Here is a 27,867-nt window from a genome sequence, read left to right as displayed (position 1 = left end):
GAATTTCCTTCGCCCGCATATGAACTACAGAAGGCTTCAGATGTGTTTTTTTTTCATATTGTCTCAGAAGTGACCTTACGTGCTTTCGCACTATATTCATGCGGAACGGGATGTCTTCCCACATTGAGAGGCAGGCTATATACCGCAGTTATGCTTTGCTTTCATCAATACGACTCGGAATATCGACCTAATGTCCGCGGTCAATGCTTTTCCAAATTTCCAACAAACTAGCATCTAATATCTCCCTTATGTGTAAGAGTGCGAAAAAATTCTTTTCATGGCGTAGCCGGGGCGAATACAAGAGCTCTTCGTACTCTGTATTTCTGTTTATACGCAATCAAACCGAGAACGGAACGTCAACTTATGTGCGCAAATGTTACGTTTGAGTTTTACCTTTTGCATGCTGCATATACAGCGGGGCGCGAGTTTAACGCCGCAGCATGGCACTTTAAAGCGTTTGTGGTTTGACAGTGCTGCAGGATTGGATATCCCGCCGGCGTGCCTTTGCAGCACACAACCATAACGAATAGTACACAGCAACTTTTCATTGCACTGTGCACAGTAATAGTTCACTCTTATTCTGATATTCCAAATCTTGCAATGAAACGATTCCTCCAGAGTAAGTAATGTTGAAAGAAGTGAAACAAACGAGCGCTTAATTAATCTTCGCATATTATTTGCTCTCAACGACACAAATGTGGCGCTCTCTCTGGTTACTAATAATTGTAGCCACATCGGTCCGTATTCGTTCTTCTCGGCCCTTTTATTTTTTAACACGCACCTTTTGCTAGGCGCCTACTACCACGTGACCAGCTTAAATGTTAAACGAGCATGACTTACGGTTTCGTTGACCACGTGTTCTACCGCACACTATCAATAATTTTTATGACGCATTTACATTACTCGCTAGAAGCTACAGAAGTCCTTTCGGTAAGGCTTGGCTGATATTTAATTCGCTTATTATTTATGCGAGCTCAGGAAGCCGAGCGCCTTTAGCATTTCTGTCTGCACATACTGTCACTTACAGCGGCAGTATTTCATTTATTAATAATGTAGCACCAGTTTTCAGTGAGTGTGGGAGTTCTTTTCTTGCATGTTCATTTCACGTGATACAGCGCATTACAGCCAGTGAGAAAGTCTGTTGTAGACATTCCACGGGAAACAAAACTTAGGTCTTACATAGAAATACAATGAGAAATACTGCTTTTCTTGGATATCAGTGTTAAGGGATCTAGTAATACCGCATAAGTAATTGGGGTATTACTAAAAATAGATAAAAGTCAAGCCATATTTGTACTGGTAATACCTACAAAAATCTTCAACTGCAAGCATGCTATTCTCCGTTTACAGATTGCGCTTTACTTGTCTTGTCCTTGTCTTCTACTAATTTTGTGTATCATCGCGCCTCCCACAGCCCTAGAAAACGATGATGCTATTCAGACAAATCGATAATCTGTTCTCCTGCCTGACCGAAGATTAGCCTTTCTTAATTGTTGCCTTCGCAGGGCTTAGATTAAGGACGCGTTATTATTATTTCACGATTAACTTCGTTTTGAAGTTCTCAGCTAAGATAATAACAATAGTCAGTTATTATGACTGGTGAGAGCAGGCTCTGCAAAGAGAATTTTAAATCTTTCTGGGGTTGTTTTAATGTAAAATGTAAGTTTAGCATCTATCGTAATGCGTTTTTATAGGTACATATGTCAAATTGTAGGTGGTCAAAAATGAGGTGGTAGCTGAGCAATGTCACACCGTACGTTTTTCATTTTTAAAAATGCAAACAAAAATCTACAACATAACCGAAAATCCCGTAGCCTAGGTAGTTGACTATATGAAAACAATCACGCATCAGACCTATAAATTGCAAATCATACGCGCCAGATTTGTCCGACATTGCCGAGCGCACCAAACTTTCACATAACATACCATCAAGTAGCTTTTTTTTACCCTAATTACTAATTATTCGAACGCGCACTCTCCTGCGAACCGAACACATCCAAATGAAATTATCTGTCACATTCGCTGTGTAGTGCTTTTATTGAGATTCTTTACATCATAATGGTTGGATAGAACGGAGGGGATGTCACACTTTCACGAGTTTGTAAAGTTCGCCAGGGAATAGAAAAGTGCCTAGAACGTGACAGGCTTACAAAGCTAGGAGCCTGTTCGCGGAAAACGGAAGAACTGACGTCGGTACTATGCTCAAGAATGTCGTCTGCGTAAATCATTAGAACTTCGGGGCACCTAAAGATCAAGCAAAGAGCAACGTGTCCCCTTCACAGTTATTGCCTTTATGCTTAAGATAACATGTGACAACTAATGCGATTTTGTACTCTCTCGCAGTTCTTACTAGTAAGGTTTAGATCGGGAATGTCAATTAAATGCACGAGAACGGGAACGATGGTAGCACTATGCATCCATTGCGCCCAATTTCGTGAAGTTTCTTGCATTTAAATGAAAACATTAATGTCTGGTGACTGCAGAAGCAAATCTTTATGTAGTCCTCGAACGTTGTCTAAGAAATTTTTGAAAATTGCTAAATTTAATAGAAAGCCTGCAAGTGACACATTTTCGTCTCTAAAGCGAAGTATTAATCGTCCATAGCAAGTTTTTGTAAACTGCTCCAAGTAAGACATCTAAAGCACCAAAAATGAGATATTCATCCGCCACCTTCAACTACACTGGTTGGTTTCTCCAGGAGCTTCGCGAAACCCTCGAGAATAGTTGAAAAAATTCAAGTAATTTTTTTAATTGAGAACGTTTCCATGCAGTATAAAACATGTGCAGCATTTCGTTAATTCATATGTCAAATTTGACTACTTTATTTGTACTAGCGGATGGAGTTTACAGACATCTGATATCTCATTGGATGCAGAATTACGGATTTGTAAACTTCGTGCTCCCGCATCTTTCCAAATACCAATGTCGACAAGTTAAATAGTATGAGGTCCTAAGTGAGATGTTAGCTTTCTACAGTTGCTAAAGTGTAACCTTCTTTGTCAAATGGAACGCGTTTTACACGAAATTGGTACAGTGGTCCTCTCGGGGGGGGGGGGGGCGCATTTCCGCCTCTTACGTGTATTTCGGTGGGGTAATCAAAGTTTGCATTGAGCTGAAGCTCCCTCCTAAGCGGGTTGCCTAGTGACCGGCGAAGACTAGTCCAATATTGCTGAGAGCTACATTTCCGTGCGATCAAATCAAATGAATATTTTCGCAGTAAGATGGACACTTCATGCGAGCAAGAGTGCGCGGGCAAGGAAAGCCTCCTGATTCCATTTGACACGAGCGACTCTTCAGGAGCGCAAAAGCTTAAGAAGACAAGCATTGACATGACAAGTGACCCTCTTCAAGCGGTGTACCCACCCTTCTCGAGTTCGCCAGCTGTTTCTCATACAAAAAGGTTGACTCCGCTTGCACAGTCTGTGTGTAATGCATTCTACTGGCTGTGAAAAGCGATAGTTGGAGGAACGAAAAGCGAAAGATGGCTGACATGTGCTGCAATAAAGGGCAGCACAACTGCGAAATGGCAGGCGCGCTTCCATTTCGTCTTTTATAATATGACGACGCATAACGGTCATTGAAAGTTAACGTGTGATCTTAAACATTAGTGCAATACTCAAATGGTTATTTCAGGTGGCCACCCGCAGTGGCTATTTGTGCGTATGTCCTATATTGCAAAAACTCAACGTACGCATTAGTTACAGAGCCATAGCTGCGTCCACCAAACACAGCTCCTGCTGGCGCTCTGTTGGCGGGCGATTCACTAGATGGCTCATGATAGGAGTGACGCTGCTCACAATTTACTGAGGAATACCGCATTCCTCACAATTCGCGCTGTCCTTCCGGTCGATGATATGTAGATAGCGCCCCGTGAAGGCCGCAGCTAATCGTAATCTGTGCACGCAGTAGGCAACAACAAATTTTGTTAAGTGAAAGCACAGGCGCCAGACATTTCGCTTCAGAAGATGAGGCCCTAATTTTAAGCTGCTGCACCAGCATGTGAGACATTCAAATCAAAATATGTGCAGATCTTCGATGGACCTGTTTCTGCCAACTTGGGTCACTGCGTAGGGGGTCACTATGATGGGTCCCTATAAAATGCGCAGAATAATTCTCCCACCTTGACTTACTTTCGACATGGAATCTCCAGCGCATTGGGAGAAAATTGTGTAAATTTCACGCAATATTTGACAATCAATCGAAATTCCTGACGGAAAGTATTTCATAAAGATACGTGAGAAAACGGCAGTTTATTAATTATCTGCGACACTCGCATTTAAAGCAGGAAAGTCGGCGTTCTATTGCTATTGAAATGGCTTAGTGAGTTCTACCAAGGTCATTTTCACGGGCATAGATAGCTACGATAAGTCGTGATTACAAAATGAAATTGGATAGTTCTACTTGTAAGAAGTTAGATTACATTTCTGATGGTGACAAGATACTGCGACAGCAACTATGCAACGTAGAGAGATTAAATAGTTCCAGAATTTGATAATCCAATCAGATAATGGTTTAAGCTAGGCACACCAGTCGTTGGGGGCGGCCGCTTACATTATTTTATCTTGACCTCCCCTCAAACGTAGATTAACTGTAGCATGCTGATTATGTTTTAGAATACGGATACAGTGGTCCCAAGAAATTGAGCATGATGCAAGTTGCGCAAGTTGACAGTTAATGCGAGAACCACCCTGTGCCAGGAGTTGAGTTGTCCGCAATGCGAGTGTGAATGACAAATCCCGTGCGTCACCCGGTATAGGGCGTCCCGAGTAGGCACAGAAGACAATCGCCACTACCCAAACAGGAAATGCGTAGTAACGCATAACTTATCTAGTCACTCTACTAAGGAAGAAAATTTAGCTTCAGCTGTAGTTTAAATTGACTTTCCAGCGTGCAGCCGAAAGTGCAGTGCCCGTATTCAAAAGTAGGGGAGGGGGTTAAATCACACACCTTGCCCCCCACTTTTCACAGTAAGAACGGGCCCCCCACCCCACCGACCCACTCTCCCGTCGATACGCCTATCGGCTCAGGCCACCATTTTAGAAGATTATCGCATAACCACTCGAGACCCAGCCTAAGATATCGACAATATTGTTTGGTTTAAGCAAGAAAATAAACGATGGCCATCTCCATATGCTTGAAGGACCGGCTTATTGGATCCCAGCTGCAGAGATTTTTACTCAAGCGCAAATGAACCAAATGTTCGCCCAAGTTTTCGTGATGGTGTTCAGTCGAAATCACAGGGACTTTTTCAAGAAGCTGACTAGACAGGAAGAAAGCTGCGGCCATCGCTACTCTGGCGACTAAATCTTAATTGATGTAATGAATGCATCCGCGTTCACCAACTCTGAAGAAAGCACGGGCCCAACCCTCGGCAAGCCTTGCTTACAATTTTTTTAGACCAGCCCGGTGTAGACTTGGTAGATCTGCTGCAAAAGGGTAGCACGATGACTGTGACATACTATGCTTCACTAGTGAAGGAATTATTGGAGACCATCAGTAGCAAGACTTGTGGCAAGCTCACCGAAGTGTCCGTCTTCTGCAAGATAACGTCCCAATTCACAGTGCACATGTTGCCCAGATGGAGACACACTGCTGTGACCTTCAAATTCGACGGCATCAACCTACCTCACCCAACCACGCAATATGAGACTGCCAGCTGTTTCCAACAATGAAGACATTTATGAAGGACAAGCATTTTCAGATAATGAGGCTCTGATTTACGAAGTCACAATGTGGATTTTAGAGCGACTTGTTGACTTCTACAAGCGAAGCAATTAAAGTTGCATAAAAAGATAGAAGGCGTATGTGTCCCTAAATGCCACCTAGGTAGAGAAGCACTAATAACTGTGCCAAGTTTCGTCACTCAGTCTACAAAAAGTGGGTCAGGGGTAATATTTAATAAAAGTTCTTCATGCTCCACACTTCAGTAAACCTCTTTCATGCTAAATTGGGTCACTGGTTATTTGGATATAAGTTCATATGAAAGCTACAGACAGTACCCACTGCCATACGCACTTAATGCGTGACTCGTTTCGGCAGCGGCAATTCACCACATTGCTTCAGTGATCATGGCGTTATTGCCAACATTCAACGTAATATGAGGCATTGCGAAATTTTTTGGTGCCGGTTTCGCAGGTCCGCAGGTAACGGAGAAGGTATAAATTGTTAACATCAGATCGTATACATTCTAGAATATTACCACATTGATGGTTACAAAAGTGCACATTGACGTGCAAAAGATAGATTTTTAAAACTTATACTCGTAAACTGTGCCTTGTTGCCATTTTTCTAATAGTTAATTTCATCTTACCGTAGGCCCGGATTTTCACAGAAAACCATATATGCATGACCTTATTCGTAGTGCGACTACATGCAACACAAACGGAAGGGGGAACTTAGAGCATCCTAATTGTTAGGCAACTCTTTTTATTTCAGCAAAATATATTCCGTTCAAATGTCAGGGTAAAATTGCTACTTAAATCGTTAAGTGACTGCTGTTTTTATTGCGATTAGTCACCGCTTCCTTATATTTAGTGTCGGCACGCAAGAAACGAATTAAGATGAAGGGATCAGCGTGGCCTGCAACGTGTTTCATCTGGCTCGTACTTGGTAAGTTTTCTAGATACTCTTGCGTTGTGTTTGTTACTATCTTGCCAACGATGCGATAATTTATGCGGATAATATTTTTGGCTATGACAAGGTAATGAAAGGCACATTTAGGAGCGTCTTTTAAGGGGCCTGTTAGTGACTCTGGCTCAAGGGCTGGGCGATTAAATGCGTATTACGTATTTTCCAAAAAGTAAAATCAAAATTCCTGACAAAAGCTTAAGAATAGCAGAAATAAGAGCAGATAACTCGTAAACTCCTATGAGCCCGTTTGCCAGGCAGATCTTAAGCCGAGAAAATCTGTGCTGGGTACGTGCTTTGATTTCTGCATGCTGCAGCCACAATGAAGCAGGGTACCTGGAAAGACAATGAATTTGAATAATGGGCAACAACAATTAATTTGTTGCTCCACATTGCAGACTGTTCGCATCAGAAAAATTCAGGGCAAAAGAAATTCCAGAATGAAAGTTGAGAACCCGGCCACCACGTCCCACTTAAATGTTACATTACTTCATTGGTATGTCTCATATTATTGCAAAACTGGGATCTGAATAAGAGGAGCAACTTTGACATGATCATTACAAGGCTCGAAATCCTATTGTGAAGATGAGAGGAAAAGCAAAATTTTCTGAAAACAATTCAACATTAGATCAAACTGAAGCACACTGAATAACATATTAGACCACGTGATCCGTTCTGAAAAAGCTTGGCTCGGACTTGGCATGTGGCAGTTTCCTCAATTTAAACCCAACCGCATTTTTCACCTGACGTACATGACTGACCTGAAGAAAATAAAGCCACTTTCATGGAAGTTTGGGTTTTTTTACAGAAAAGCCTGGTCCACCCAACCATTGTTCTTCCGCAAGCGCTGAACTTGTTTGTGCATAAACCTGACTTACTTGAAACAAAAAATAAGCGCATCTTCAGAAATTAGACATATTTGTAAAAGGAATTGTGTAATGAATGCCGAGCAGAAGCATTTCCTATTACAAGCAAGCATTCCTCTGTTCGTCCATCTTAGCGCGTCGTTTTTCGTACAATCCATATCTGAAGTATCAGCTAAAGGCAGACTAAAGTCGTTTCCAAACAAATTAATTTCGATTAGGTTGGCGACAGCATTTACAATTCGAAAACATCGTGCGAGCTTAATAGCTGACTTAAAAAAAAGGGCGTTAACAGCGCATTCTTAGGGCAAGTACTCATTTATGCAAGCTGCGAAGACTGTCTCATACGTTCATTAACTTATACATTCATTGAGTATAGGCGAATATAGATGTGTAGCATAATCACTGGTACTGTTTACACACATAGCATAGTATGTTGTGGTATTGACATATTATTTCTGTAGAAACCCTCAAGAGAAATTATTAAAAAAGGGAACAATCAGGCATCCATCCTTTCGTAGCAATTGCTGCCAAGGAAACCCATACTGGTTCCTCGAAAGAAAATTTTCGCAGTTGAACAATATTTCGTCGTGGTCTGTGACTCGAACCCGTGACCACCGCATCTCCGGGGCAGCCGCCCTACCAACTGACCTAACCAGGCGGCTAGGAGATCGCAAGGTGAAGTCGAATTTGTCAACAGCTGAAAGCACAGGCAAGAGTTTGACGTAATAGTTCTGCGAAAACCCGTAAGGTGGAGAGAAGTAATTATTGAAGGGAAAAACCTGCTAGTCATGATGGCAGAGCGACTGCCCCGGAAAGGCGGTGGTCCCATTTTCGAGTCCCGGACCAGGACTAATTTTTCTTCAACTGCGAGGCTTTTCTTTCGAGGAACCCGTATGGATTTCCTTTGTAGGATTTGCTACGAACGGGTGGACGTCTAATTTTCCCTTTATGCAATGGTATACAGCTTATTTATTGAATTCAATAAAACAACTTTGTTTTTTTCAGCTGTGCTTGCGAATACAACGGGAATGCAGAATGAGGACCGGGACGACGACGCAACTGAAGACTATACCTACGCCACTATAATCTATGATGGTGCGTGTTTTCCCGCCATCCAAAAGACGAAACTTGTCTTTATACCTACGTTCTTTTATACCCTCGCACATATTTAAATCAATATTTCGGGCAACAGATGGCTCTGTTTCGCCTTTCATATTACTGTTTTGCAGCAGCTCGCCTCGTCGACTCCGCAAATGTATTCTCAGAGCGCGCACATTCACAAGTGCTCGGCCCCCTTTGATAGTTTCACTACATTATTATTAGCTCATGTTTTTTTTCTTTCAATTTTACTGTGGCGAAAATTTAGTACAAGGACCCTCCCTTCTATTGTAAATTATAGTACATGCGTACTTCATGTCCGTTTAAACCAATGAGTATTTAACTAGAGTGATTGTGTTTTGAAACATTTCATTAATTAAATAAACGACTGTATTTTACATACATATTACCATATATTCTAAGGGATAAGTTGTAGCATGCTTGTAGCTAATAAACTCCCAACTAAAAAAAAATCCGAGGACACCTAAGCACTTTTCATGATTGGTGAATGCGAAAGCAATAATGTTGAACTCCGCCGAGCAGTCTTTCTAGTTATGAACTCCTGAGGGGCCAAGCAAGCGGGTTGAGACACTTGGCCAGCGTTTCCTATATGGCGGATAAGTTTCTATTGCAATGAACGGAAAGTTATGGGAGCAGAGCTTCTGCACATGTGTTACCGCGCCAAGTAGTGCGCCAGTGTTTGGCAGTGCTTTTAATTGCTCGGAACAGACGCTGAATCGACGCAACTTCCACGTGCGACGGTTTCGCGTTTGCCCGGACGCGGAAGGTAAAAGCCGCAAAATAAGTAAACGTTTACATTCAGTGGTGTGTTTTATCTTATTTAACTGTTGCTAATAAGGTGTTTCTGTTTCCTCTTCCCCAGCTTAAACTAACTTGGATGAAAACATGGGACTCTTTTCAGAAGCGCTCTCGCTTGTGCGCGTTTTGCCTCCGTAGCTTTCCTGTCATTGCCACAGAATGTCGCCCGCGAGTATGGATAGCATGAGACCGGCGCACTTCGATCTGTGACGTAGTGCTACCTTGCGCGACTGCCATAGAATCTAATGGGGCCGCTTCCGAGTAAGCCGCGGTGATTTTGGAGTCACTGCTTTTGTCATTCCGTGCTTGGCAATGAAAATTTCGGTCCAAGTAACATGAATTCATGAAGAAAAATGCACAGGCCTGCTGCCTAGGAGGCGCTGGTTTAGCCCAGTGGGTAAGAAGCTCGGCCTCTGAGTGCGAGGATGTTGTTGCTGCCTCAAAACATGGCTCGTACAGATGAAGGGGATTGGCCAAACTGGATGGAGTTGAACGTACACTCAGCAACATATCAGAAGGGGTGAAGGCAAACATTATAAAAGAATCAGTTGGCAACTGAATGATAAAAGAGCTTTTGAGAGGACCTGTATATAAAGTTAGGAAAAAAATGAAGTGTCGCACGGTCAGCACCCTGGCAGCGTAACCTTCCGGACGCTTCAATGAACTCGTGCAAAGCAGCGAACGTCCACCCATGGCTTGTGCCTAATTGACTGGCACCAAAAGACAAAATGTTCGTTGTTGTAAGTGTTACACCCAGACCATCAGTTGAGAATATGAGGAAGATTCTGCGGAGGGAGGAGAAGCGGCGGCGGGAAAGAAAGTAGCGGTGAATAGCTTCTGTTTTATTACAAAAAGAGCAGAGTTTAGTTATGGATAAGCCATAATCGTGAAGGCAACAATTTAGGCGGGGAACTCTACAGCGGAAGCTTCACAACGTCACCTCGCATTGGGGTGAAAGGCATTTGCTCGTGTTCCACCGAAATTTTAGGTGACGAAAATAATCCGTGGGCCGCAACGATTATTCATCCCAGTACAGTCATAAGGAAGAAGATTTAAGACCGCAGAATTCATTCATTACCATGCGATTGAGTGAACTGAATCATTTAAAAACATTTTGCTATGTCCGTTGACCAAGACAACGCAAACTTCAAACAAATTATCCGGGTCAAGGGTCGAAAATATATTGAGCAGGTGAGCACGGTTATTACGAGTTACATGCGTACAGACCAAGAGCACATCTGTAGCAATTATTACTGTGGATTTCTGTGGACCCGATTTTCCGATGGCCAAAATAATTGCCAAAAATTTTACAAGAAATATTGGAGTGCAATCAGTAAAACAGTAAAGTAAAGAGAAATACAACTTAAGTTGATTTCGAAAGATGCCAATTCCGCCTTCTGTAAGTTTTCTGTTGCGTCCGTAGAAATAATCAAGTGAGACGGAAATCGATTAAGATGATCTTGAAAAATACCTTCAAGTATGCGCGCAGGAAAAAGTTTTGCGTGTTACAGAAAAATAACATCAAATATCGTTTCACTTTCAACGAATTAGAATTTAGAGAAATCAGGCCCAGCAGACTAACTTTTAGTTTGGATAACAGCGCCTGAACGAAAACAGCTTGTGGCTGTCGATAACGCCGCCAAATATGAATCGGGAGAATTGACGAAAACGGATTTGGAAATGCGACAGGGATGCATCGTGGAGCTGCAGAAAAGTTGGGACAGTAACAGGCTGAAATCTTTATTCAAGCAGAGTAATTCCAGACTACAGATAAAGCATGTCGTTAGCCACAAGACATGGCAGTCCAAGACAAAGACGCAGCGCTTGCCTTTCCAGTAGTATGAAAGGTCTTAGCTTGTATGCTGCACATCATGAAAAAAAGCATAGCGAAATTCCAGAACGGTGTGGACCTAAAGTTTACAAATTATCAGCAACGTAGCCCTACGCATCCCTGTTTTTATTACAAAACCATCGCAACAATACCACTGCACGTTCTCCTTTATTAGCATTTGCTTCGATTTGCTGCTGCCAGTTTAGTTTACGATCATGAGTTATCCTTAAGTACTCCGAAACCGCCACTTGCGGTAGCAGCTCATCTCGATAATGAAGAGAAATAAACGGGGATTTGACAACGGAAAGGCAAGTAAAGGTCATTTCTTGACGTTAAGTGGAAAAGACAGTCCGTGCGATCAGGACAGGAGTTCAGACAAATATGATTGTAAAATTTTGCACTACCTATTGATATCCCATGACGAGGAGAAAAATGCAATGCCTGAGAACCACCACCACCAACGTTCTTCCTTTTGAATTTATTCTGTTTATTGCATACATTAATTTCTGTATAGGGATGGCCGAAGTGAAGTTACAACGCAGGCGACAGCTTGCGCTGTCAAGTCAACGCGCGATCAACACAGGTTTCCTATGGCGAGGGTGACACGGCGTCGCGGCGATGCCCTATTCGCTCACGCCGCACATGGCGTACCAGCGCGGCAGAAGGTGTGCCTCTTCGCCCGCTCTGCTCCTTCGAGGTGCGCACGTGACTTGGCGTCGCAGCCAATGGGAATTTAGGTTTCGTTTCCCTGGAATCTGGAACACCAGCTTTTTCGCTCAGTGGGCGATTAGAGGGTTTTCCTTCTGAACCCTGCGAAACATCAGACACTGTAAAAAGTAGAGTGGTAAAGGGAAAAGCGAGACCGTGAACAAATCCCATTTTTCTACATTACAGGGAGAGCGTGTGAAGAACCAAACATGACACGCACGCGGGAGTTGGTTAAAGTCGTGTTTAGTGCGCTGCTGCGTGTTAATATCGGCATTATGCGAGACGGGTTAGAGGGGGCGGGTAGGGAGGAGGAAACAGTGCCGATAATATATGTAGTTTGCTGGAGTGACGTCACACAGATACAGCTGATTCGCTGCTACAGCAGCCGGCTTTTACAGTCGATGAAGCGTTTGATGCTTTCATATCAAAATGCTATGAAACATGAGACCCTGTAAAACATTCTATTGTTGAAGGAAAATCGAAAGCGAGACGGCAAACAAACCTCATTTTGTACCTTCCAGGAAGAGCTTGTATTTTTTGAAGGTTTTCAAATAGCCAAGGCTTTCATTTAGACGCACGTGGTATTCCTTCTTTTGAATTTGCAAGGGTGTAATAATGAGCGTTCGTGTGTTCCAAAAGTAGCTAGCCATGTTCAGTGCCGCAGTAAGAACATATTGCGTGCTGTAAGATGAACAACGACATATATATTCCAACGTTTTCTCGCGGCCGCAATTGTCACACTTAACAGAGTCAGGCATCAGAATGCGGAGGCGAGAAGTATTAGAAAAAGTACTGAGCCATAGTCGGTAGGCGACAGTTCTGTGGGCTACATTGAGCGCAGACGGGGTGCAGATACGGCGAGAAAGATCCAAGCGATGCAGAGGAGTGTGCCGCAAACCATGTTCCATTTAGAACATGTTGCATCATGCGCGAGCATGGGAAGCTTTACTAATGTGTATTTTCTTGACAGAGAGATCAGTTTGTACTCCATGATCATGCACACTGCTAGGAGTATGTTGCAGGCTGGATCGAAATACGCGCACGCGTTGTTCACTTGGACATGTAGAATTAAGCCCCAGGCCCTTCTAGCATTAGATTGCACGCAAACTACCCACTGCTACCCTGGAAAATTATTGCTCAAAGTTATACCAATGGCAGCCAAAAACAATGTCACGAAATATAAAGCTTGCAGCGGAAACGTGTTACCTCACTGTTCTCAGACTATAATATAATAATAATGCGAAACAATACCACAGATCAAACTTGAGAGTGGTGCTTTTTTACTGGATCGGCTCCGCACTATCTGAGGTGCTTGGCCACAAACGACGTTCGAAACATATCGGATACAGAAAAGTGGTGGTAAGACCGTTAACAAAGACCTTTATTGTCCAGTGGCAGGGTTCTTTAGGACCAACGGCAGGATTCGAAGGGATGACCCCGAGCACAGCAGATCTAGTTTCCAGCCATTATGCTATGGGCGCATGCCTTAATAAACAGAACAGAAGATCCTTAGGAACTTTCCGCATGCAAGCCAGCAAGCTTAGACTTCTGGCACGTTTTCTGAACAGCTCATGCAATTTTTCGCCGTCATAAATAATTACACAGAAAGATTATTTGCTTTAGTTTTATTATGCTTTCTTAAGAACAGTGTTCGCGCTAAATGTGCGATTGCGTTTTGCATCATAATTTAAACGCCAGGTGGCGAAAGCAGTCTAGGCGGGCTTATGGTCCAATCACCGATACTGGTGCAAAGAAGGAGCTGCATTTTAAAATCCCAAGTTAGACAACCTTGCTTACTGGAACGAAAACAGCCTACGCAGGCTATGCAGATCATGCAGACCCTGTCAGCTTGTGCCACTGTTTTACCACTGGCAGAAGCCAAAGTATGGTGGTTATGAAATGCCTGCCGGTGCGTGATTTTCGCAGAAAAGCACCTCGTCCTTCCCATGACGCAAGCATGTCCCCGCGTGTTGTCAGAACGCCGGCCGAGAAGCTCCAGAGAAACGCCAATCCCTATGAAGCACGGCGGGCTCGCATAACCCAAGAGATCGTTAGTCCAGATGCAGAACCAATGTGCTGTTGCTGTGCGTGCGACGCACGCTGCAGCTCAACGCCGCAGGTGGCCAGACGTGGCGCTGCGGTAAAAGGAGACCGAAGTAAAGCGACAACATTGACAAAACCCTCCACTTCAAAAGCGCGAAGCGATCGTACACATCGTTGCTGTCGTGAGCATATTGCAGTACGGGAACGCAAAGTCAACACAAGGCGACAACGTCGACAAGGCCCTGTAGTTTTACCCGACGCTGCTCGCAGTCATCACGCTCTCTCTGTTCATGTGTTTACACATGCGACATCATGCGTGTTTACTTAGCATACGTTTACTGCCACTACAACTACAAGCCTTATATTTTGTATAATGTTCCAACGTACTTCTATCGCAATCATTGCTTCGACCCTATGGTGGAACTGTTGCTTAATATTTTTCATCTTTAATCAACATTAGTAGGCTTCACCACGTTTTTCCCAGGATCTCTGAGACTACAATCATCTACGAGATATTACGTACACGGTAAGCCTATAAACGCTCATAGTGACAGCTATAGTTATCTGCGATAATGCACGCCATCGAGAGAATAGTCAATTCGCTCTCCGACAAATGGAAGAACACGTAAGCAACCTTGGTCTAAAGCAATGGCTCACGTCGTGTTTCTGGAATGAAACGTATCTTATGCAACCATGTGGAGCGACTGGTTGTCAACTATTAATACAACATAAGATCGCTTGAGTTTACCGTTGCAAACGTAAGGACTTAGTGTTAGCGTTGCGTGATACATGTTGCGCACACCCAGTACGTAAGCGATGCTGGGGCTTTTGTTAGCGTGTACTATTTTGCGGGTTTAACACTGAACGGAAGCGCACGTAAAGAAAACAGGCTGCCCTCGCCGAAGTCACTGCCGTTCTCTTTTAATTATCAATTCGCCGTCCTGCTCTGTTGGACCCATTCGTTCCCAATTGATGCATCTATTATCTCTATGTGTGCGCGTCATAATTACATACAGAAACTTTAGGCAACATGCCTATTTTTTTCCTTTTTTGTTCATCGTTGCTGTCTTTTCTCATAGGCGCATATTGCTAGTCCAGGATCATTGTGGTGTTATATTTATCGAGCCAATAAATGCATATTTCGATGTTGGTCCCTATAGGGATTGCCAGAGCCTAAGAAAGTCCTTATCGCACTTTTTCCCTGACCTTAATCTTGTTTATAATGCTGTCACCCACTGGAACTTATGAAGACACAGCGAATTACTAAAGAAATGTTTTGCTGTTAACAACCGTTCTTATAGCCTCGCAGCAGGCGAGGCTATTGCCGTGAGAAGAGCTCAAACTGCACCATACACTTGAACGTGGCCTAGTGTACTTGTGCGCTCAGCTTACCTTTATAGCCATCGTAATCTAGATTGTTGAATGCTCGGGCACAACTTCTCTCGGACGTTCAGGAATTGTTAATCAGAATCCGTATTGTACCTGTTCCTGAGAAACACATTCACGCTGCACTAAGATTCTTCATAATTTCGTATTGTACTAGGGCTATCTTACCAAAATGGTGAAACGTCTTAGCCTTGTGTATTTGTTAGGAATGAAATACTGATATTGTGCACGTTCACTGATTGTAATATGAGAGCAAAATTACCACAATATTCGTTTTAGTAGTGTTTATGATATATTCACTTCTGGTGATGAAAGGATATCTGGAAAGGGAACCTTACAAAATCGCTCCTTTTGCTCTCACCCATGATTACAAGTTTGAAGGCTTTACATAAATTCCGAGCGCTTCCTGTTCTTTACATGATCGCAGAATTCACACCAATACCAGGAGTACAGCCTCCAGGGTTAAACCTAAGCATCGAGGACTATACAGAAGGTTCGTATACTTCAAGTTTACTGATAGACAAAGCAAATTCTTTCTTATAAAACGAACAGCTCTTATCGGGTTTTTGGTCTGATTTCTTTATTGGTTGTTGGCGGTCAGTGGGTTTCCTGTGGTGTATAGTCTTTCCCCGTACGTAGGGAAGCAGCGATAAGAAGGGCACATGCTATCACGCAACTGAGCGGGAGGGCACGCCTAACGATATGCACGCCTAACGCGCTATCTCGCGCATGCGCGTGTGTACATAATAAGGCTCCCTAAGCGCGTTCGTCGCGAACGCCAACTGTGATAAAGACGTGCTGTCACGCGAGAGCATTTGAGTGTTTTAAGGTTTAAGTGCTTATGGCGATGAGTTCGACCTACACTACCACAACAGATCTTTCTGGGGCCCTATAACATAAACTTTTTCCAGACTTTTATATTCCAGTTCTGTTATCAGCCCACCATTGTTGGTCAAAAAATTTTCGGGCTAACCCCTCTTCGCCTATCTGTCACATGACGTCACGAATACAACTATAGCTCCCCATCTGATATGACGTCTCTACACAGTAATTATGCATGATTAGACCCAGCAAAACAAAACAACAAACTTGTGGGGACACTTAAGCTTCGCCTTCAAGAGTGGAACGCGATAGCGTTCCAAGATCCCTGACTACTTCTCACGCTTCCCGGCTACTGCAGCTTATGTAACCGTAATGTTTACCGGGAACGCTGGCGGTGAGCGCTATGCACGAAGGCGAGTTTTCTAAAAGAAACGAGTCTTCTTTTGTGGGTCGCAATGCGGTGGAGGCGAGCGCCATCTACAGGTTTTTCCAAGGAACCGGGCGCGCCGCTTTATGGCCTCTGAGATTGAAATCTCGGTGCCCATAGCTTCTCTATGAATGGTAGAAATGCTAGAAAAGGCGATCGTGTTTGAGTTTCTGCGTGAGAGATTTATGTTTACTGGTATCTTCAAATTGCAATCCGACGCTACCCTGTCTGTAGGTTGCATTTAGGTTGCATTTTACAATTTTTCTGAACCGTGTTACTTTGAGAAATTAGTTCAGCAACGTCTCTGCGCCGCAGGGATGGCTGGTTTGTTTGTGGTACGGAATTATATTTTTTTTTAGCAAACGGCATCCGACGCTGACATCGGATTGTTTCCGTCATGGGGCCTTTATCTCTATCGTGTTAAAAATTACTGTGGATTATGATACTCCCTAATACGAAATTTGAGCGCTGCTCTATACAATCGCTTGGTCGCTGGGGCACCGGCAAGAGCCACAGCACTCGCCAGTGCCGATGAGACCTGCTTGCGCCAACTGGTCCAATAGATTGTGCGCGAGGAAATTGAAAAGGGGAATGCTAGGCACGCACCATCAGCACATGCATCGCCGCCGCAGGAGTTCACAGTTGCCTTCGTCACTGAAGTGGTGCCCCAGGAACTCCGTCAGGCGTTTGTCCCTTCCGAGCCATGTCCCGAGATGTCATACCAGCCGACCGCCTACAGCTACGCAGACGCGGTTCGTCGTCCATCGCCTTCCGAGGTGTCATACCAAGCGAAAGCATACAGTAATGCCGACGCTGTTTCTCGTCCCTTGTCTACCATAACGACACCACAGTACCGTCAATGCCCCCCGACGCAACCTGGGTCCAACAGGAACTTGTAAGGGGACCCCAGCTATGCAAGACCAATATATTGTGCACTGCAGATCGGCCACCCCTGTGTTATAATTGTGGAGAGCCAGGAAACATGTATAGTTTTTGTCCTCGTCGTCCAGCTATGCGCCACTGGTTAGATGAGAACCGTGCCTCCTTCGGCGACAGCCATGGTGGCCGGCAAGTGGGCCCATCTAATCTACGGCCCCGCTCGCCGTCTCCAGCGCGTTTTTCCTCGCCGAGCAGCCGAAGTTTTACTAATGCCGCCAAGGCTCAGTGTCCCAGCCCACGGCGGGGAAACTGAAAGCAGCGACCTCTGGGGGAAAGTCGCAAGTCCACAAGTTCCCGGAAATCCCCTACTGTTGCCGAAAAAGGACGACGCCGACAAAACTGTGACTGCCGACCTCGCTTTAACGGTTGACAGACACGAAGTGATGGCCCTAGTTAACACCGGCGCGGACTTTTCTATAATGAGCGAGCCGTTGACAAGCTAAAGAAAGTCAGAATGGAATGAACGGGCCCTTACATTCGAAATGCTGAAGGCCAGATAATTATGCTTAGAGGCAAGTGTACTGCCAGACTCACGATCGCGTACGTAGCTTTTGTCCCCACATTCGTGATTCTACTGAAGTGCTGCAAATTACTCTTATTAGTAATGGACTTCTTAAGGGAATACGGTGCCGCAGTCAACATACGCGACGGCGTGGTAACATTTTCCCCTGAAAGAACACAACCCATGGCCCAGAACCCCAACGCCGAGCCTTACGTGTTATCGACAAGGGCGTGTCCATACCGCCGCTTTCATGCAGACTTGTTTCCCTCAGTTGCGATGCACAGTATAAGGAAGACGCAGTAGCGGACCACGTAACTGCCCTTCTATTCCGCCAACGTGTTGCCATCGCCCGTGGCATCGTCAGCTTAGTCTACGGGCGTGCAGAGGTGCTCTTGACAAATTTCACAGACGAACGTTGGCACATCAGTAAAGGCGCCGCTGTCGCACACCTAGGTGAAATCGACCGCGCTCAAGACTGTTTTGCCACGCAAGAAGCCAGCTCGTACAACACCATGTACACCCACTTTTGATGTTGGTGCCGGCTTAACGCCAGCAGTACGACACCATATTATGGAACTGCTGAAAAGTTTAAGGACTGCTTCTCATCTAGATCGCGAGTCGGTCAAACGCCGCTGACAAAACACCACATCATGGAGGAGACAGCAAGACCCATTTGACAGAACCCGTATCGTGTGGCTCAGCAAGAACGTGAGGAAGTACAGTAGCAGGTCGGGAAGATGCTACAGGATGATGTAATCTAGCCATCAAAGAACCCTTGGGCACCACCTGTAGTGCTTGTAAAAAAAGAAATATGGTACGTTGAGGTTCTGCATTGATTATCGCAAGTTCAATCACGTTATAAGGAAAGATGTTTATCCGTTGCCCCGGATCGACGACTCCTTGGACAGGCTAATGCATGAACGTTACTTCTCCGCTACGGACATTAAAAGTTGATTCTGGAAAATAAAGGTGGATGAGCGCGATCAAGAGAAGTCTGCTTTTGTGACGCCTAATGGTCTTTGCGAACTTAAGGTTCTGCTTTTTGGCCTATGCTCGGCCCCAGCCACGTGTCAAAGGCTCGTGGACACTGCCCTATCCGGTCTAAAGTGGAAGACTTGCTTGGTGTACCTCTACGACGCAATTCTTTTTTCTGCCATTTTTGAAGAACACCTAAAACAGTTGCTGTCAACTGCTGTTGTCTCGACAACAGCAAGACGACCGGGAGCTCAATTCACTCAAAGTTCTTGAAAGGGTGAACAACGAATGTGTCGAGATTATTTTCAAGGAGCGTACCTTCATTCTGTTTGCTTAACGGAATTCTCTACAGGAAGAACTTTTCTTCAACAGGAAAGAGCTATCTGCTAGAAGTTCCCAAAAATCTCCGCCAAGAAATCTTGCAAGCCTGCCATAACGAAGCCACATCAGGCCACTTTGGTTGCACGCGAACATTGGCACGAATGAAAGAAAGATACTACAGTGCAAGGCACGCAGCAGAGGTGAAACATTACGTTCGACTTTGCCTTGAGTGCCAGCGAGGCAAAGTACCACTGACTAAACCCGCTGGGATACTGCAGCCCGTAGCTGTACCGGAATAGCCGTTTACTCAAATTGGAATAGACCTTCTTGGCCCTTTTCCATTATCTGACAGCCGCAACCGATGAGTCAGAGTCGCGACAGACTATAGGAATCAAATGCGATTCCGAGCGGCACTGCAACTGAAGCGGCATGGTTATTTAACGAGCACATTGGCCTGAGGCACGGTGATCCTGCGGTCATCATCACCGACAAAGGAACGGCATTCACAACTGAGCTTTTGTGCACTGTGCTCACTCTCAGTGGTACAGCGCATAGGAGGACGATAGCCTTTAACTCTTATACGAATGGGTTTACAGAACGCCTACACAAGACCATCGCATACATGCTTTGCATGTACATCAATGTGGAGCAGACGAATTGGGACAAAATATTGCCGTACGCCCCATTCGCACATAATAAGGCACGCCGGAAAACAACCAAAATGCCGCCGTTTACTTTGATCCTGATCGAGAAGTCACTACGATGCTTGATGCTGTGCTGCCTCATGACTAGAAAGATTTACACGAAGATGCCGCAAAATTCACTGAGCGCGCCGAGGAAGCATGACAGCTCGCGCGCGTCAGAATAGCTACACAGCAAGAACGTGACGTCCGGCGATATAATCGCCACCACCAATTCGTCGCTTATGCGCCGGGGGAAAGAGTCTGGGATTGGTATCCAGTACGACGCCGAGGCATCTCTGAGAAACTTCTACCCCGATACTTCGGACCATACCGGGTTCCTCGCCGTGTTAGGTCGTGCGTTAAAGTTCATGCATCTCCAAACGCCGTCAACAGGTGCCTGAGATAGTGCACGTGGTGCGCATGAAGCCGTATCTGTCTGAATGATGTCTACACCGACAAGCTCTTTATCGAGACTAACGACTAACATTTGATGAGCATCGGGACGATGCTCGCTCTTAAGGCAAAGCAATGCCGCGTCACTATTTGTGCCAACTACACTCTGAGGGCGACAAAGACGACGACCGAGAGTTCGAGAGCTCGAGCACGATAAAAAGAAGACAAAGACGTTCTTTTGTGCTGGCCTGCATCCTGCACGTCATTTTCGAGTACAACGGTGCACTGCGACTTGCCGCAATATATAAAGCGCCTATGCTTTGTGACCGGCGACAATATTGTAATGCCAATCCATGCGTGTGTTTTGTAGATTATACGATCAATGTGCAATCGTATTTAGAATTATGCAGCTGTTAGTTGCAATCACTAATTGTATTCTTGTGCTAATAATTGGCTTGTGCTACAAGACATTCTGTTGGTGAGGAGTTTGTTGGGTGCCGTAGTTATCGCACCACGAAGTCGTAACCACCCTAAATTTCGCTTGTTTCTCGTTAACTAAGGTACATTGCTGCGGTATTTATTGTTTTCTCGGAATAATATAAAACATTTACATAGCTCGCACAAACAGTTCAGCGTCAGCGATATGTCTGACGCTGAAAATGCATTTGGTTGGTTCATTTACATAAATTTTTGTTTTTTTCAAAGACTGGACTGACCCGCCGCTGCAGCTGAGTGGCAGTGACGTTCTGACGGCAGTAGCGGGTGCCTTTCGATTCGCGTGGTATGCAAAAGTAGCCGCGCACTAACATTTAGTCATACACTAAAGCACCTCGCATAATAAAAGTGAACTTTCCCTTCCAATTACGGCATTCCTCACAGCGCACAATACAACTTCTGGGAGTTGAACCGAAATTACTATATCGCTGGTGTTGGAAATAAGGCAACAATTCGATCTTTTTTTTTCTTTTTTTAAAGTGAGACACCTGTACACCAGCGAATTATCAGAGAGACAAAGCCCCAGAGGTGATTTTGTTGAGCACAACACCTACAACCAAAAATCAATTCTTAGAAATTAATATCGGCTACTTTTTGCAAGTATGAGGATGTCAATAAACTGTTCGTCATAGCAATGTCTCACACATAATTTTTTTTTCAGGCCAATACCCAGAGCTGTGCTTAGTTCAAGGCCTAGAAACTGGCCGCGGCCTGGTTAGTAGCCCGTACTGCTATCTTATTTTTGCCTTATCCGATAGAGAGATCGAGAGAAATAATTTTTATTTAGGTAGCCGGCAGTTTGCTGGGAGCCAACCCCGCCTAGATAGCGGCCAGAATCCCTTGGACTCTGGCGGCATCCTCGGCCTGCTAGAACGTGTTTTTATCCTCTTTTCACGTTTATTAGGTTGCCAATTTCTTCATTCTGTTCAGCTGATGCCAGCTGTTATTTATAATTTCTCTGTAAATAAGCATGCTTTCCCTGAGCTTTACAATATTATAAAGTGAGAATGCGTTGTTCCAACAATATTTTAGCACAAGCAGATCGCTTTCGTTTATCGCTCAAATAGATACACCGAAGTTCTTCTGAAACAAACGCTTCAACTACGAAGTGGTCAGTACAATGAAGGATTACTTATGTCCCGGTTCTATTGTGAGCTGTGAGCTCTGCGCGGCGTGCCCTTAACACCGCAGTAACAAGTGCATATAACGAATAATTTCACAGGCCCCAGCGTAGTGATTTCGCACAATACTTTAGAGCAGACGCCACACACATTAGAATTATTTAACAGACACTGAAAAAATGGGTTTCTAGAACAAGAAGTTTTTTAAAGCGAAGCTTTCTTTGACCGTTCCTTCGACTTGCCCACTCCTGCGGCTGCTGCTCGTGTGTATACATGAGCGGCAGTCGCCACATTAGCCTCTCGACAGTTGTAATTATCCGAGACCCCCGCAAAAGTATTGCAGATATTGCAGCGCTTACCTTCTACTAACGTGCAAGTCCAGAGGTACCAAAGATAGAACGGTAGAGGGGAGGGGGAGAGGAGGCAGAGAATGGGTACAACCAACGCATTCGCGCAACGAGTGAATGACAACCTTGCCCTTCCTTCGTTGCAGTTTCCATATGAGGGGGCGGGGCAGGTGGTGACATGAGAATGCAAAGGGAACGATACTGCTATAGAGACGCCAGCCGTAGCAGGCAAACGGTATAAATTAAAATTCAAGGGACAGTGCGGTACGTTTCTACCATTTCTGAAAAGTAAACATTGTGCATATTTGTGAAGCGGAGAGCTATACGCAGGGTGTGCAGACGTAGAGCCGCGATAAAGCGCACTCTATGGTATAAACGACACTACGGAAGCTGTCACACGTCAGATCAACACTTCTGTGCCCGCCACGGTAGCTTTGTGGGTATGGCATTGCTCGAGGTCGCGGGCTTGATTCCAACCGTGGCAGCCGCATTTCAATTGGGGCGAAATAAACAACGCTTGTGCCCTTATATTTGGGGACCGTTGAAAAACAACACGGTGTCAAAATTTATCCGGAGTCCGCCATTACGACGTGCCACATAATCCAGTAGTAGTTTTGCCATGGGCCACCCCATAAATCAATCAAAGTTTCACACTTCTGCCACGATGCGTCGTGCCATCTTAGACAACGATTACGCTCGACGCATTTGGAGGTTATGAAGTATGTCTCGCAAGACCGCCTCAACCAAACACTTTCCCATGTGTGTTTTGTGCACTACGCAGACCAATATTAGTGTTGCATGCAAGGTAACATTTAACATCAACTCATCACTCTCCTATTGAACTACACATTGAAGGAATTAAACAATCGCTGTCTATATCACCGCTAATTATCGGCAGTCAAAGCAAACATCACAAGGAGGCTTCGCTTACATCGATTCGCGCAGAAGGTTGGATCCGCATTTTTTTTTCTCATCCTGGTCTTTGTATTTTGGTTCCGTGCTATAAGGGCTTTGTGTTATTGCTTTTGCACTTAGGAGACACAAAATTAATTCTAGCTGGAGATCTAAGGAGCAGTAAAGGCTTTAGTCATTCTTCTAGAAGGGTCAATACAAGAGGAAGCATAAAAGAAAGAGAGTGAGAGGAAACACATGCATATTATCACGCACAGAAAACTCAATAACATGCTACCTCAAGTAGCACATTCTCACTTAATACTATGACCTATACGGAAATGACGTTCCTATATAACGGCACGCAAGCTGACAGACACGAAGAACTTACCTGTGTTAACATTCATAGCAAGTGAAATTAAACTTCACTGTAGGGTTCTGAAGCCCACCTGAACTAATAGCAACAAAAAATAAACATGCCGCAGGATTGGGTGATAACGTAGGCTAGCTTTCATATATAGCTTTTTCGGTTACATCTACTGAGTAGGACAAAAAATAGCTGTTCAGTTTTATCCTGACCTTCTTCTTTCCTTGTGTCATGGTGCACTGAACGATTCGTGATTCAGAAAACACAATTTTGAAATCCTTACATATGTCTGTCGTTTCGTGTGCCTTCACCTCATCATCATCATCCGGGAACCGCAGCTTATGAATTCTCAGTCATTAGCTGACTAGCCCAAGCAATTGGCTCTCGTTGCATCAAGGCACCCTAAGCAAGTGCTCCATGTAGTGCCGTTCCCGTGCCTGTGCCCGAGCAGCGTCAACTATACGCCGGCTGTTAGAACTGCGCTGCGCTGGGAAGACTCACCAGCTGCACCTGGACTACTCTGTCTTCCTGAGACGTGTTTTGCGCTATAAAAGATATGAACATTGTACACTCGTTCCCCCAGCATTGTTGTCCGCTTGGCTTAATTTTCTTTTAATTTGGAACGTGTTCTTCTCTCAGCCGCCACAGTGCGTGGGTCGCGGTCGCCTTTCGTTTCTGAGCACGACTCAAGAACCGGGGGGGGGGGGTAAAATTTGGCGGCGGAGGCAACATTCGTAAAGGAACGGTATGCAAAAGTGCCGGCACACGGAGTTTTTCTCGCATATACAATGACAATACCCTATAGTCAAAATTTCTGTCCTATTCTGTAGCGTCTCACTTGGTTTCCTAACTCACGGGTTGCTTTCAGTCATTATATTGTCATTGCCACTACAACAGTCAATATGTTATTTCGGTCATTGTATTCATCTTCTTATTTGCTTAGCTTCCAATTGGGTGCAACCAGACATGCATGGAGCAAGGAAATATATCCTTGCCAAATAACAAGCTGTGCATCGTAAGTAGCCCAGAGTTTATTTGCCTCTTTCCTACAAAGCGAAAGGTATAAATTATTCCGCGTGCATGTGGAACTTGGTGGAATATATACAAGATCCTCGGTGCTTTGGGAGCTCTATAGAATTTTAGTAAATTAACACTTATGTAGCTCACCTTGATGTGTTCCCATAACTAAAACATTTTGCTGCCTGAGAAGTGCACGGAGGACTGAAAGAAGCTTCGTAGAAAACAAAATCACTTTGGGAAAAGCAAGCCGTACAATGTTCCCAGTTGTGGGCGCACTAGGTTTGCTGTCTAAAATTACTGCAATGCCGTGGGTGCACTTAAAACCCTTCTTCATGCAGCATTATACTACTACTACTACTACTACTACTACTACTACTACTACTACTAATAATAATAATAATAATAATAATAATAATAATAATAATAATAATAATAATAATAATAATAATAAATTAAAATAATAATAATAATAATCAGCTTATTTTTATGTGCACTGCATGACAAAGGCCTATCCCAGAGGAACCTGCAGGCAGAATGGACATAATATGCTTATATTTGCCCCAATATACCCGTAATTCGTAAAGGTGCCATTTCTCAAACTAATGTAAAACAAAAGGCCTTGATCTAGAGGGTATAACAACGTATTTTACTCATCCGTTTGACATGCCATGCATCGTTTGCATAACACAGGCTACTCCACACGTACAACATGTTCCGGACACCGCCGGGAAGGATACACATGCAGACCAGTGCAGGACGCGCGCAGAATGGTTGAGGGCCGCGCGGGCTCTGCGGCAGGTCTCATTGAGTTCGCTGCAGTGTCCTGACGCACACTTAATGTCTTCGACGCATACCATGGCCTTGCGATCGCAAGTTTAATTCAGTGCAACGAGAGAATTGGAATACCTTAGCGCGCTATCATACTTGCAGCTCGAAGGTGCCGATGAGAAGTCTTGACTAAAGGACCTACAACTTTGATCGAGCTTTGCAGTGTTCCGGATACACTAAAAAGGAGCAAGCATGCCAAAGAACACGGTTTGCTGAGGCACTTTTTCCATTCGAGTAAAGATATCCTGCGGTCCCCCCCCCCCCCCCCCATCTATAGCACCACCGAAGCGACCTCACAAATGCTATAGTATACGGCCTCATGATTAGTCAGCTTGTCGCCGTCAACATTGTTCTCCGTATAATCATTGGCTCAAGAATCACCTACATGGTTTCAAGCGAGTGACACCGCCTATTACGGTCGGTTGCGTAAACAACTAATGACTAGCAATGCGTGCGGTGTGTACATTTCTTTTAATATGAAGGGTATAACTGGCAAGTCAAAGTTGTTGCTACAACTATTCATTACATTCACTTCGAAATATGGACAAACAGTCGCCAAAACTGCGGAGCGGCGAAATTCACAGGTGAAGCTAGTGCTCTAGACGCCATATTGCATTTGACGCACATATGTATACGGTATGGCGGGAGCCAAACACCTAGGCACACTGTTTGCACAACGGCTCGAATCTGTATGTTTGCGTGTCAAATTCGAATGACGGAAGGCTAGAGAAGCAGCACAAGAAAATGAAGCGCGAGCTGTGCAGGCAACTGGCGAATAGTGCCTACTTAAACAAAGGTCACCTGACTGCAGCCCAAGGTTGTCGCCTCTATGTAAGTCCTCTATAGTATAGTGCTAGCCCATATCAACTTCTGAAATGTAAAACTTTTTAATTCCTATCAGTGCATTATTGTACATCCGATAATAGTACGCAGTGCTTCTGATTGATGTTTAAAATGCTCATCACAATTAACTTGCAACGATATAATATTGAGCAGTTAGATAACATATGTAAACACATAGTTACTCATCAGCGACGCTGCTCGGAAAACTTTACAAACTAGTCCTATAGAGTTGTATCGTTCAGAAGCGACATATATTTCGCGAAATTTCTTGATTTTCCTGACGCTATACAGTAGTGTAAAAGTCTTGACTACGCACTCTGCAGCTTAACAGTTGAAATATTCGCTACTAGAATGCCTAGCCTTATTTCCGCCTAACTGTTCTAACTGTTGCTGTGCTATTGCTGTTTGTTGCTCATCCTTATCCCTGTAGACTTAAGTCGATGTTGTAGCTGTTGTTCTTTTTTGTAATATACAGCTCTATATTTACACACTTAACACAGAAGTGCTCTTATAAATTGTTCCGGTAGAGTAGTCTCCAAACCCAGAAAACAACTCAGCCACTGCCACGAACAATAAGCTAAGGTGTGCTTGTAAAGAGAACCGAAAAGGCCCATTTGTTGACACTTGAAGGTCGTTCTTTAATCCCTACGCACAAGTAGTACTAAGCATGTTCTCTTACCATTTCTGTAGTAATTAACTCATCCTTTCGTGTCAGCAAATGGGAAGCCAAGACGTCTCGGAAATCGAGGACTTCCGTAATTTCTCATGTCTTTTAGGCCTATGTTCTGAGGGTGTTTGTGAAAGCTGCGACATTTGTACGTGGTGCGTGAAGCGCCCAATTATGACTATTCCAGCTTGAATTAAAACACCAATGTTCAAGAAGGAAAGAGCAGTATTTATCATTTGGTTCATCCTGAAATCTACAATAATTGGCAATGCAGCAATCGGGTTCTTACATAAAACATATTCTACGATACTTCTTCGCATCAGTCGATACACAGACGACGGTGCTTCTGTGTAGTTTTGCGCAGTTAGCGTCGTCGTTCTTTTGCTGTTATAGGTATGTTCCACTCCTCATACCCCTAATTTCTTCCACCTGATTTGTGATTACCACAGCTGGCATCCACCTGCTAACTAGGGCACTATATTCAGCCGTCATAAGATGCAACTACCTCCGCATTTTTTTTACACCCCTTGTCCATCCTACGGTGGTCAGCGGTCGCCGGCGTACTTTGAAATGTGTGCATGTTGTACTGAACAGTCAGGAGATACGGTGGGAACAGATGCAGTCGGTGGCAATTGAATAAGACGAAGAAAAATAAGGATTTCAGTGGTTGGACCACACTGTTGTGATTAAGAGACTAATAAATTTCTGTAAGTCGTACTATGGCTGGTGGCAATGCGCACATTTGACACGTACTATCGCCTGAATATTATTTGCAAGACGAGACTCCTTATTTTTTTTATGCAGGCGCTTCCATGCTGCCATAAGTGCCCATTGGTAGCATGGCAACG

At 44.3% G+C, this 27,867-nt stretch overlaps 1 protein-coding gene across 1 annotated transcript in view; it reads left to right on the top strand.

Moving 5' to 3' along the window:
- LOC142574117 (uncharacterized) overlaps positions 1–27,612 on the top strand; it is a 28,124-nt gene extending 512 nt beyond the window's left edge. The window contains exons 2-7 of the mRNA XM_075683275.1: positions 6,535–6,609; positions 8,499–8,588; positions 15,806–15,871; positions 21,597–21,649; positions 24,605–24,676; positions 27,068–27,612. Coding sequence (XP_075539390.1) covers positions 6,561–6,609; positions 8,499–8,588; positions 15,806–15,871; positions 21,597–21,649; positions 24,605–24,676; positions 27,068–27,211 — 474 coding nt within the window. The 5' untranslated portion in view covers positions 6,535–6,560 and the 3' untranslated portion in view covers positions 27,212–27,612. The remainder of the gene's footprint in view (positions 1–6,534; positions 6,610–8,498; positions 8,589–15,805; positions 15,872–21,596; positions 21,650–24,604; positions 24,677–27,067) is intronic.
- Positions 27,613–27,867: the final 255 nt, after the last annotated feature.

This window comes from Dermacentor variabilis, chromosome 3 (assembly GCF_050947875.1).
Source record: "Dermacentor variabilis isolate Ectoservices chromosome 3, ASM5094787v1, whole genome shotgun sequence".
Classification (NCBI taxonomy): Eukaryota; Metazoa; Arthropoda; class Arachnida; order Ixodida; family Ixodidae; genus Dermacentor; species Dermacentor variabilis.
Note: the sequence above shows the minus strand (reverse complement) of the source record. Positions and strands in the feature narration are given on the sequence as shown.